Source organism: Salmo salar, chromosome ssa18 (assembly GCF_905237065.1).
Source record: "Salmo salar chromosome ssa18, Ssal_v3.1, whole genome shotgun sequence".
In the NCBI taxonomy this organism is placed as follows: domain Eukaryota; kingdom Metazoa; phylum Chordata; class Actinopteri; order Salmoniformes; family Salmonidae; genus Salmo; species Salmo salar.
Window position 1 is genome coordinate 80,440,759 of NC_059459.1, and position 13,500 is coordinate 80,454,258.

General features: G+C 40.6%; 2 protein-coding genes across 2 annotated transcripts; both read left to right on the top strand.

Annotated features, from left to right (window-relative positions):
• Window positions 1-1,778: 1,778 nt before the first annotated feature.
• Window positions 1,779-11,459, top strand: LOC106560484 (uncharacterized). The gene is made up of 3 exons (XM_045700613.1): window positions 1,779-2,033; window positions 8,290-8,727; window positions 11,410-11,459. Exons 1-3 carry the CDS (start codon window positions 1,868-1,870, stop codon window positions 11,457-11,459), a joined length of 654 nt encoding a protein of 217 aa, XP_045556569.1. The 5' UTR covers window positions 1,779-1,867.
• On the top strand, window positions 11,458-13,500 carry LOC123728768 (zinc finger protein 714-like). Its single transcript, XM_045701630.1, has one exon. The coding sequence runs from the start codon at window positions 12,157-12,159 to the stop codon at window positions 12,859-12,861; it is 705 nt and encodes a 234-aa protein (XP_045557586.1). The 5' UTR covers window positions 11,458-12,156; the 3' UTR covers window positions 12,862-13,500.

Below are 13,500 nucleotides of genomic sequence, written 5' to 3' on the forward strand. Positions count from 1 at the left end.
CTGGACTATACTAGACTATACTGGAATAAACTGAACTCTACTGGACAGGACTATACTAGACTGAACTATACTGGACTATACCGGACGGAACTATGCTGGACTGGACTATACTGGACTGGACTATACTGAACTACACTGAACTATACTGGACTATACTGGACTGAACTATACTGAACTGAACTATGCTGGACTATACTGGACTGGACTATACTGGACTGAACTATACTGGACTGAACTATACTGGACTACACTGAACTACACTGAACTATACTGGACTGGACTATACTGGACTGGACTATTCTGTACTGGACTATACTGGACTATACTTAACTCTACTGGACGGAACTGGACTATACTGGACTGAACTATACTGGACTGAAATACACTGGACTGGTCAAGATGTATAGTGGCAGTTTCTTGAGAACAGGAGGCACCACCAGGGACATCAGCTGCAGGCACCAACTTTCCTCAGAAAGTAACAGGGTCACAATCACCAGCCTGCTCCTTCAAATATAAAGGGTTTGGCCGGGGGGCTTTAATTGGCTCATCACGCTCTAGCGACTCCTTGAGGCGGGCCGGGCGCCTGCAGGCTGACTTCAGTTGAACAGTGTTTCCTCCGACACATTGGTGCAGCTGGCTTCTGGGTTAATCAGGTGGGTGTTAAGAAGCACGGTTTGGCGGGTCTTGTTTCAGAGGACGCATGACTCAACCTTCGCACCTTCCGAGCCCTTTGGGGTGTGGCAGCGATGAGACAAGATCGTAATTGGATATCAGGAATTGAGGAGAAAGAAATCTTTTTTTTAAACACATTTGACAAAGCTACAAAAGAGCAAAATGGGAATCTGTAAATAACTAGGTAAGATAATCAAGTGATTGAGTGGTGTGGAGAGTTCCTCAAATAACTCGGCAGAACCGTCGTTGTTTCGGTGACGGTCTTAGTTTTGCCACAAAACCACCACTGACACGACCGCTGCTGCTTACAGCTGCTGCTGAGAAACCAGGGGAGACTGAAGTACTAAAACTAATTGATAATTGCCTCACAGAGGTGGAGAGCACACCTTCCTGTACTAATTACTGATTGCCTTGGAGAGGTGAAACCACTTCCTCTCCAATACAGCCACTCATTACCAAAACTAGTCACAAATTTCCCTGCCCCTTGATCCTGGATGATGTGTCAACAACTATCTGCAAATACTGAGCAGTCAGCAGCTCTCACACACCAAGTAGGCTGCTGGGAAGACAGGCCCTAGTTAGCAAAAAGACAGTACTATACCACACCAGTAAAAACAACAAAAAATGATACTTCTCACTCCTGGAGATATCAGGAGTCCTCCAGCTATAGAATGAAGTCCCAAGCCGTTGCAGCTTTCAGGAGTTGCCTGTGTTACAATGAGTTGTCTTTCAATTCAGTTCATACAATAAGTTATATAACATATTATAACGTTTTCCCCACATGTAGTTATCTATTTCTATTATCACTGCTAGTCTTGGGTGTCAAGTAGCCTCGTGGTTAGAATGTAGGGCCAGTAATCAAAAGGTTGCTGGATCAAATCCCAGAGCTGACGAGATAAAAATCTGTCATTCTGAACAAGCCAATTAACCCACTGTTCCCCAGGATGCCGTCGCTGTAAATAATAATTAGTTCTTAACTGACTTGCCAAGTCAAATAAAGGTTTCATTTTAAAAAAATGGTCTGTAACTTGTAGTTAACTCTCCATCCACATAGATGCGCTGTGGTATTGTCTTGCCACCCGCTGATACAGGCGGAAGTGAGCTTGCGAGTGGACTTTTCTTTCTTGTGAACATGGTTGTTCCTCGTGGAAGAAGCTAGCAGCTGAATAGCTAACTAGCTACCAGTCAACTTAAAATGTCGAAACAACAGTCGTTTCATGTGTTTTTAAATGAGCGCTTAACTTCGGCTGCTGTGGAGATTTTCGGGGAAGTTGAGAAAACGGTAGTGAAATACCAGGAGGAGAATGATCGGCTACGGAGACTGCTGGAGATCACATCAGAGGTTCAACTATGTAGAACAGGTACGTATGTACAGTGCATTCGGAAAGTATTCAGACCCCTTCACTATTTCCACATTAGGTTAAAAATCGGTCCATGTGCACTTGAGCAAAGCACTTAACCCTGATGTATCCTGTAATTGCTGCAGATAAGAGCGTCTGCTAAATGACACACATTTCAAGTGTAACGTATTGTACTTTTGGAGTCATTGTTTTTTATTGTAAATAAGAATATAATGTTTCTGAACACTACTACATTCATGTGGCTGCTACTATGATTACGGATAATCACGAATAAATCATGACTAATGAAGATCATACACCCCCTCCCCAATAACAGGGGAGGTCAGCATTTTGGGATGGATGTTTATTTATTTTTTATTTCACCTTTATTTAACCAGGTAGGCCAGTTGAGAATACGTTCTCATTTACAACTTTGACCTGGCCAAGATAGTGCAAAGCAGTGGGACACAAGCAACAACACAGAGTTACACATGGAATGAACAAACTTACAGTCAATAACACAATAGAAAAATAAATCTATATACAGTGTGTGCAAATGCAGTAAGATTACAATTACAATTTAGCAATAAACACTGGAGTGATAGATGTGCAGAAGATGAATGTGCTAGTAGAGATACTGGGGTGCAAAGGAGAAAAAAATAACAATATGGGGATGAGGTAGTAGGATGGGCTATTTACAGATGGGCTATGTACAGTGATCTGTGAGCTGCTCTGACAGCTGATGCTTAAAGTTAGTGAGGGAAATATCAGTCTCCAGCAAATTTTATAAATTTTTATATAAAAAAACATTCATAAAAAAATGTTTTGCAATTCGTTCCAGTCATTGGCAGCAGAGAACTGGAAGGAAAGGCGGCCAAATTAGGAATTGGCTTTGGGGATGACCAGTGAAATGTACCTACTGGAGCGCGTGCTATGGGTGGGTGCTGCTATGGTGACCAGTGAGCTGAGATAAGGCGGGGCTTTACCTAACAAAGACTTATAGATGACCTGGAGCCAGTGGGTTTGGCGACGAATATGAAGCGAAGGCCAGCCAACGAGGGCGTACAAGTCGCAGTGGTGGGTAGTATATGGGGCTTTGGTGACAAAACGGATGGCACTGTGATAGACTGCATCCAGTTTGCTGAGTAGAGTGTTGGATGCTATTTTGTAAATTACATCGCCGAAGTCAAGGATCGGCAGGATAGTCAGTTTTATGAGGATATGTTTGGCAGCATGAGTGAAGGAAGCTTTGTTGCGATATAGGAAGCCGATTCTAGATTTAATTTTGGATTGGAGATGCTTAATGTGAGTCTGGAAGGAGAGTTTACAGTCTACCCAGACACCGAGGTATTTGTAATTGTTCACAGATTCTAAGTCAGAACCATCCAGAGTAGTTATGCTGGATGGGCGGGCAGGTGCTGGCAGCGATCGGTTGAAGAGCATGCATTTAGTTTTACTTGCGTTTAGAGCAGTTGATGGCATTGAAGCTCGTCTGGAGGTTAGTTAACACAGTGTCCAAAGAAGGGCCAGAAGTATACAGAATGGTGTCGTCTGCGTAGAGGTGGATCAGGGAATCACCAGCATCAAGAGCGACATCATTGATGTATACATAGAAAAGAGTCGGCCCAAGAATTGAACCCTGTGGCACCCCCATAGAGACTGCCAGAGGTCCAGACAACAGGCCCTCCGATTTGACACACTGAACTCTGTCAGAGAAGTAGTTGATGAACCAGGCCAGGCAGTCGTTTGAGAAACCAAGGCTGTTGAGTCTGCCGATAAGAATACGGTGATTGACAGAGTCGAAAGCCTTGGCCAGGTCTATGAATAAAGCTGCACAGTATTGTCTCTTATCGATGGCGGTTATGATATCGTTTAGGACCTTGAGCATGGCTGAGGTGCACCCATGACCAGCTCTGAAACCAGATTGCATGGCGGAGAAGGTACGGTGGGATTGGAAATGGTCGGTGATCTGTTTGTTAACTTGGCTTTCGAAGACCTTAGAAAGGCAGGGTAGGATAGATATAGGTCTGTAACAGTTTGGGTCTAGATGAACGCAGCAGCTTTCCAATCTTTAGGAATCTCCGGCGATACGAAAGAGAGGTTGAACAGACTGGTAATAGGGGTTGCAACAATTGTGGCGGATAATTTTAGAAAGAGAGGGTCCAGATTGTCTAGCCCAGCTGATTTGTAGGGGTCCAGATTTTGCAACTCTTTCAGAACATCAGCTATTTGGGTGAAGGAGAAATGGGGGAGGCTTGAGCAAGTTGCTGTGGGGGGTGCAATGCTGTTGACCGGGGTGGAAAGCATAGCCAGCCTTGTTCATGTGATGATCATTCGTTTAACTTTCTCACTTGTCGTCATTGAAGATTCATTCATAATTATCCAGAAACAGATTCCATTGTATTTACAATAAAAGGGACTCCAAACTTACACAATACATTATTCACCATTCAGTTCCTATTGGGCAAAACCCACAACACAGCCAAAACAAACTGCAAATGGGGTGGGTATAATTTGTGGAACGTTCCAACAGGAATCTGTTCCGAAAACAACACATACAACATTGTATAGTGGCAGAGTAAGATACCAGGTAGGGAGTGAGCAATTTTGTTGCATTTTTCACTCACCACGTTGATAAGAGAATTATCTCATAAAGGTTAAATGAATCAATAATCCATTATTAATTAGTAGTTATGTAGCATGGATAATGAATAATTAAAGTACTGAACGTTAGTCCCATAAGGTCTAGTAGAGACCCGGAAGGGAGAGAAATGTGTGCGTGTGTGATTAGTGGGCCTAAGGGAACTGTGGACATGTGTGTGGGTGAAGAGACCGGGAGTAGCCTTCAAGGTTCTCCTAATCTCGGGGGAAAGGAACAGGCAGCGCTGGATAGTGATTAACAGTGGTGGGAAGTCAGGGGAGAGATACTATTCACCTACTGTATGTGTGGAGGTGTGTGCGTAAACGGAGAGAGAGGATAAAATGAACTTCTTTGTTAATGTTGGGCAGAACGTTCTCTGAACAAACCGTACGAACCTTTTGCAGATGCTGAGTCTTTGCCTAATTATTATGCCATTCTCTCTGGCACAAAAAGTTTAAAAAGTGTTGCTAGGGGACAGAATGCGGTCGGATCATCACATAATTGGCATATATATTACTCTTACAGAATTTCCACGTGGGCGAGGGTATTGGAAATTTAATCAAAGCTTACTAGATGATAAATTGTTTAGAACTAGGACAGAATAATTTATAACTGACTTTTTCAGACATAACATAGGTACAGCAGATCCACTTATTGTATGGGACACTTTTAAATGTGCCTTTAGAGGCCATGCAATTCAGTACTCATCTATAAAACAAAAGCAATTTAGATCATAAGAGCCCATATTAACAAAGGAAATTGAAGGACTAACGGTACAGTTAGATAGCAATAAAAACGGTTCCATAGAGGCACAGAATAAGTTAGAGGAAAAATAAAAATAAATGAAGGAACTTATTCAAGAAAGATCCAGTGTTATATATTATAAAAATAAAGCGAACTGGATGGAATATGGGGAAAAATGCACCAAATTATTTTTCAATCTTCAATATAGAAATGCTTCCAAAAAAAATGTATTAAAACTTGTTACAAATGGAGTCGCGCATGATTCACCAAATTATATTTTGAAAGAGGAAGTAAAGTACTTTTTAAGAATATGTTTTCGTTTTAGTCTCCATCTCCACTAAACTGAAACAAATTGTATGGATTTTTTTCCTAATAATAATGTAAAATTAACATCTGTACAGAAAGACTCATTTGAAGGCCAAATTACAGAGGAGGAACTACTTGATGCAATTGGGGCCTTTAAGGCTGGGAAAACTCCAGGGCTGGATGGCATACCAGTGGAAGTATACGAAACTTTTTTTGATATAATCAGAGGACCATTATTAGCATGTTTTAACCACTCCTATATAAACGGTAGATTATCAGACACACAACAAGAAGGTCTGATTTCATTATTACTGAAACAGGATCCAAGTGGTATATATAAAGATCCAGTCCATTTAAAAAATTGGAGACCTCTTACACTTCAGTGTTGTGATGCAAAAATCCTAGCAAAATGCTTGGCGCATGGAATTAAAAAAGTATTGTCAGATATTATTCATCCTAATCAGACAGGTTTTTTACATGGGCGATACATTGGAGATAATATACAACAAGTAATGGAAGCAATAGAACACTATGAAATATCGGGGACACCAGGCCTGGTTTTCATATCTGATTTTGAAAAGGCTTTTGATAAAGTACGACTGGAGTTAATATATAAATGCCTAGAATATTTCAATTTTGGGGAATCTTATAACATGGGTTAAGGTTATGTATAGTAACCCTAGGTGTAAAATAGTAAATAATGGCTACATCTCAAAAAGTTTTAAACTATCTAGAGGAGTAAAACAAGGTTGTCCTCTGTCGGCATATTTATTTATTATTGCCATCGAAATGTTAGCTGTTAAGATTAGATCAAACAATACTATTAAGGGATTAGAAACCTGTGGCTTAAAAACTAAGCTGTCATTGTACGCTGATGATTCATGTTTTCTTTTAAAACCACAATTAGAATCCATCCACAGCCTCATAAAGGATCTAGATACTTTTGCTATCCTCTCTAGATTAAAACCAAATTATGATAAGTGTACTATATTATATTGGATCACTAAAAAATGCTAATTATACATTACCATGTTACATTACCAATTAAATGGTCTGACGGAGATGTGGACATACTTGGTATACAAATCCCAAAAAAAAGAAATGATCTCACTCCAATACATTTTTATAGAAAGTTAGCAAAAATAGATAAGATCTTGCTACGATGGAAAGGAAAATACCTGTCTATATGTGGAAAAATCACCCTGATTAACTCTTTAGTCATATCACAGTTTACCTATTTGCTTATGGTTTTGCCTACACCTAGTGACATGTTTTTAAATTATAAGAACAAAAAATATTCATTTGGAACGGCAAGCCAGACAAAATTAAAAGGGCCTATTTGTATAATGAATATATGAATTCGGAGGGCAGAAATGATTAAATATTGAAGCATTAGACCTCTCACTAAAGGCATCAGTCATACAAAAGTTATACTTAAATCCAAACAGGTTCTCTAGTAAATTGGTTGCAATGTCTCATCCTATGTTCAAGAATGGTCTTTTTCCCCTTTATTCAGATTACACCTGCCCACTTTCGGTTGTTTGAAAAGAAAATAATCTCCAAAATATCTTTATTTTTTAAACAAGCCTTAGAAAGTTGGTTTCAATTTCAGTTTAATCCACCTGAAAAGACAGAACAAATAATACAACAAATATTGTGGTTAAATTCAAATATACTAACTGATTAAAAAAAATGTATTTTTCAAAGAAATGTTTAGAACAGGTATAATTTTAGTGAATGATATTATAAATAGGACTGGTGGAGTTATGTCACACATGCAGCTAACACAGACATATTGAAATGTCTGCTCTACCCAAAATTACAACCAATTAATTGCAGCATTACCACAAAAATGGAAGAGGCAAGTAGAAGGGGAAAAAAGTAAGGAACTTGTATGTCGGCCTTGTATTAAAGAACATAAATGGTTAAACTCTAAGAGGAAAAAATAATAAAAAGAATAAGCAACGTGGTGAGTTGATGTCTATTGGGCAGCTAGTTAGCTAGGTGGTGAGTTGATGCCTATTCGGCAGCTAGTTAGCTAGGTGGTGAGTTGATGCCTATTGGGCAGCTAGTTAGCTGGGTGGTGAGTTGATGCCTATTGGGCAGCTAGTTAGCTAGGTGGTGAATTGATCAGGCTACGTTGTATGCATTGTTTGTTGACATCCTTGTTATTTACGTAGTTTTGGGAACAGATTCCTGTTGGAACGTTCCCCAAGTTATACCCACCCCTGCTAATGTATTCAACAAGTATGTGGTTTCACAAGCTTAATGTGTGTAAGGAATATGGGATCAAATACTACACTTCTGACTACTGTAATACACTAAGTTAATTTATCCAAACGCTTTTGACTTCTTCACGTTGGGGGACTAGATACATAAAGTGCTTTGATTTCTAAATGGTAAAACAGATCTTATGAAAATTCCCTCAAATAAAAGGTGACATTCTGTATTATCACTACATATAAAACATTTGATCTCAAATCCCAAATTCTGGAGTATAGAGCCACATTTGTAAATGTTAGTTTCACTGTCTAAATAAATACATAGGGGAGTGTAAACCTCTGCTATTCCTCTCCTTCCCTCCAGACTCCCTGCAGCTCTCTGTCTCTGAAGAGGAGGTTCCCCCTGAGCAGCAGGAGTGGAGCCCCATTCTGGGACAGAAGGACCCAGAGACCAGAAAGATGAAAGAGGAACAAGAGGAAGTCAGGACCAGTCAGCAGGAAGAGCAGCTTCAAGGGTTCTTTGATACCAAAGACTCCACATTCACTCCTTCCTGTGTGAAAAGTGAATGTGATCAGATGGACCCACATCAAGAAGCCATACTAGCTGAACACCCAACTCTCAGTCCACTGAAAACGTCTAAACTACAGTTGTTTCGTGTGTTGTTAAATGAATGTTTAACGGAATCTGCTGCTGTGGAGATTCTTGGTGCGGTTGAGGAAACTGTAGCAGAGTACCAGGAAGAGAATGATCTGCTACGGAGACTGCTGGGGAGGACACCAGAGATAAAACTATATAGAATAGGTTTGTACGTAGATCTACCGTAATTTCCGGACTATTAAGCCCACCTGAATATAAGCCGCACCCACTGAATTTAAAAAATATATATTATTTGGAATATAAATAAGCCGCACATGTCTATAAGCCGCAGGTGCCTACCAGTACATTGAAACAAATTAACTTTACACAGGCTTTAACGAAACACGGCTTGTAACAAAAAATAAAAAATTAGCAGTAAGCTTTAGTTGTCTTTTTGCACTGAGTCAATTCCTCACGCTGCTGTTTCCAACGTCTTATCATCGACTCATTAAGACCAAGCTCCCGTGCAGCAGCTCTATTTCCTTTTCCAACAGCCAGATCAATCGCCTTCAACTTGAAAGCTGCATCATATGCATTTCTCTGTGTCTTTGACATGATGAGGGTGACAAAATGACTACCGTAATCAGAATGATGGGAAATTTGAGAGCGCTCAATTTAATCTAAACAGTAAACAAAAAAAGTTCTTTGACCTTAACCCGTTCGGCAATTTCATTGGTCTAATGAAAGCTTCATGCCGCCAAAAAACTGAGCACGTCACAGAATGTGGGGGTTTTTTTTGAAAAAAAAATTTGAAAGCGGGAAAAATCCATATATTAGCCGCGTCATTGTTTAAGCCGCGAGGTTCAAAGCGTGGGAAAAAAGTTGCGGCTTATAGTCCAAAATTTACGGTAATACCTAGCTAGCTACGGTTCTACTTAGTTAATAAATTGTTTCCGGTGTCGTGTCTTTGGCTATGCCGGATTAAGTGATATGACATGCTAACTTATAAAATGATTTCTCTGTAATTAATATTACCTGATTAAGCTAATCATGTAAATGTAATTAACTAGAAAGTCGGGGCACCACGGAAGAACGTTTATAGAGCCGTTATCTTCCGAATAAACTCTTAAAATACTTTGTAATATTTTACATCGATAGCAGTCAATATTAACCCTTGTTTTATTTTCAGTCTCATAATGAAAGTTGTAAATTCTTGGTTATCTTCACGAACCCTGGCTAACAAGTTGAATCAGCAATACAAAATTGGGTTTATTTATTTACTAAATACCTAACTAATCACACAGAATTACAAATACACCGAATACAAATGATGTCATACAGAAAACGTCCTGGTGGACGGAACCTGTATGAAAGCTGGTTACACAAAGGAAAGGGGGATGGGCTTGAATGAAAGAGCGGGAAGATTTAGGAACACAGAAACAGCAGCTATGCTATCGTAAATACATTATCTTATGCATTCTAAATTACCGCCCATTTGGAAAAGGAAAATGCAATAAATATTTACTCTGAGCTGCGCTTCGGTAGATTGGTCGTAGATGCTGGCCGGGTTGGCCAACAGACCTTCCTGTCCTCGCAAGAATGTCTCTGGTGGTAAATTGGATACGTGGTGGTATCTTCGTCCGTCTGTTAGACTGGATCCGTCGTCCGTCCTTTCCTAGCCCACGTTACAGCGGCTAGGAAGTAGCACTTCTGTAGTGAATAAGCTCAAAGTTCATACCAGTTCATACCATAGCTCACGCCGAGGTTGGCTTAGTTCTGTCCTTGACATGTGTGTCCTTCTAACGTAGAGGCTGCAGACCTCCTGTACTGGAACAACGTGGTTATCTTTTCATCAAAGGCTTATATAGTGGAGAGGGGGGAGGGAGGTGTTTCATCGTTTATAACCCCTGACTCTTCACAGGGGTGGGCCACTGATCAAGCAGGGCACTTTCCTTATGAAAACCCAATTCTCTCATTTGGAAGCTAAAATTACATTTCATCTCCTAACAAACATTTTCAATATCAAACATTTCAATTGCATAACAATTCCATGTGACTCTGATAACTAGAGGGCGTATACTTTCTCAGGTACAGTTTATGTCGTCCTGTCATCAATCATAATGTCTCAGATGACAACTGATATGAAATCCATACTCATTACGTTATCAAGCATATTTCCAACTGGTTTTATTAACAAAATATGGTTCCTTTCCCCATGTGTTTGATGTTCCCAGACTCTCTATATTTAACACAGGCTATTCAAGTCCTTCAGTAGATTCAGAGAGGGGAAGGGAGAAATGTATTTATTGGGGGGGTGTCATAAAACTTACCCACAGGCCAACGTCATGACACCGGTAACAGGGATCTCCATTGCATCCATTTTTAAAGAACAGTTTATAATATAGCTAAGATTCACCGGGCATAATTAAAAAGTTATTTGTCAGGAAAAGATTATTTAAAATAGCTTATATAGCACAGCCTTTCTGACTCCAATGCATTTCATTAGAGACTGTGAGTACGTTTACGTTCACACTAGTAATTCAATATTATATTGATGATGGCAGTAGGCAGAGTACGGCTTCAGTCCTGTAGACCCCTGACTCTGCTCATCTTAAACGCCGTGAGGTCATAATACAAGTAAGCATACGGTGATCAAAACATCTAGTTTTCTGAGAAATATCTCAAATTATTAGGACGTGTACAAGCTTTATTAAAATATCAAGTTTGGAAGCAGTAAAAAATGTTTTATGTTTTGCACATTATTTTAGCTCCTGTTATTATGTTGGATCAATGCCAATAAAGACGTTTTCAATTAAAAAAAATATATAATTCACATTTGTGATTCAAGTGTTCTATTTAATTCTGTAGTATATAAATAACATCTGTTCCTCCTCTCCTTCCCTCCAGACTCCCTGCAGTTCTCTCTTTCTCTCTCTGAAGAGGAAGTTCCCCCCTGAGCAGCAGCACTGTGAGCAGGAGTGGAGCCCCAGTCTGGGGCAGGAGGACCCAGAGCCCACACAGATTAAAGAGGAACAGGAGGAAGTCAGGACCAGTCAGGAGGAAGAGCAGCTTCAAGGGCTCTTTGATACCAAAGACTCCATATTCACTCCTTCCTGTGTGAAAAGTGAATGTGATCTGGAGGACCCACTTTGGTCCTTGACTCTTCCCCAAACCCGGACTGTGGAGAACAGAGAGAGTGACTCTAAACCAGTGGATCTGAAACCTTTTGTCACTGTGACCCACATTAAGGGTCTCAACATTCCCTGTGACCCTCCAGATAATCAAAACAATGCCTCCAGCCACAGCTCAGCTGTAAGCAGCGACACAGTAGGACTTGACAGCAGCCCACCATTGGATCCAAGCCCACCATTGGATCCAAGCCCACCATTGGAGAAACACTGTTCCAAACCCAGCACCACAGCTAGAAAAACTCATCACTGCCGTGACTGTGGAGAAACGTTTGCTCTGAAAGCTGATCTGCAGAGACATGTGACTCTCAGCAAGAAGAGACCCAGTGAATGTAGATTCTGCAAGAAACGCTACAATTCCACCTGTAAACTGAAGGCCCATGTCCGACTCTGTCACGGTGGGAAACCCTATATCTGCCCTGTTTGTAGCAAGACCTTCAAACACAAAGGTGGTCTCCCCAGGCACATGAGGATTCACAAAGGAGAGAAACCTTTTAGCTGTGGTGACTGTGGGAAAAGCTTCAATCTGAAGATGAGCCTAACTGAACATTTACTGATTCACACAGGAGAGAAACTATATAGCTGTGGTGACTGTGGGAAAAGCTTCAGTGTCAAGCAGAACCTAGCCAGGCATAAACTGACTCACACAGGAGAGAAATCATTTAACTGTGGTGACTGTGGGAAAAGCTTCCGTGTCAAGCAGCACCTAACCAGGCATAAACTGACTCACACAGGAGAGAAATCATTTATCTGTGGCGACTGTGGGAATAGCTTTAGTCGCAAAGCTTACCTAACCTTTCACATATTGACTCACACAGGAGAGAAACCATTTAGTTGTAGTGACTGTGGGAAAAGCTTCCGTGTCAAGCAGCACCTAACCAGGCATAAACTGACTCACACAGGAGAGAAATCATTTAACTGTGGTGACTGTGGGAAAAGCTTCAGTGTCAAGAGCTACCTAACCAGGCATAAACTGACTCACATGGTAGAGAAATCATTTAGCTGTGGTGACTGTGGGAAAAGCTTCCGTGCCAAACCCAACCTAACAGCTCATAAACTGACTCACACGGGAGAGAAACAACATGGCTGCTCAGTCTGTGAGAAAAGATTCACTCGTAAGACTCATCTGCTGAGGCATGTAGATTCAGTCCACAAAGGAAAGGAAGGATGAAAACGGGTAGAAGAAAGAAAACAAGGACAGAGTGGAAAAGCTTCCTGCTTCCAAAATAACCTAACTATTCATATAATGACTCACACAGGAGAGAAATCATTTAGTTATGGTTGCTGTGGGAAGAGCTTCAATCGCGGGGAGACCTTAACCACGCACAACTGACTCAAATGGGAGAGAAACCCTTTCGCTATGGTGACTGTGGGAAAAGCTTCAGTCAGAATGGGATAGTTTTACCATGTTTTGAGGCTATATCATAAAGTGTGTTCGTAATTACATTGTTTTACTCCATGGTTTGTAAGCAATCTTAGCATTTTCGTATTTTTATTTTTTGAATTAGAATCATTTATTTACAATACAACATATCTCAGACACATTACAACATTGTTTGTCGCTCATCCTGGTGAAAATAGTTTAAGGGATAAATACTATTTTTTTTTATGTAAGAATGGACTCTACAAGGTGAAGGCTGTATTTGTGTGTAGTCTACACTGAGTATACCAAAGGACATCCAGCCAACTTGCCACAACTGTGGGAAGCATTAGAGTCAACATGGGCCAGCATCCCTGTGGAAAGCTTTCAGCACCTTGTAGAGTCCATGTCCAGACGAATTGAGGCTGTTCTGAGGGCATAAAGGGATTC

Coding starts and splice junctions, on each gene's coding strand:
- LOC106560484 (XM_045700613.1), top strand. CDS start 1,868: ATGTCGAAACAACAGTCGTTTCATGTGTTTTTAAATGAGCGCTTAACT. Junction 2,034..8,289: donor GGTTCAACTATGTAGAACAG/GTACGTATGTAC, acceptor CCTTCCCTCCAG/ACTCCCTGCAGCTCTCTGTC. Junction 8,728..11,409: donor GATAAAACTATATAGAATAG/GTTTGTACGTAG, acceptor CCTTCCCTCCAG/ACTCCCTGCAGTTCTCTCTT.
- LOC123728768 (XM_045701630.1), top strand. CDS start 12,157: ATGAGGATTCACAAAGGAGAGAAACCTTTTAGCTGTGGTGACTGTGGG.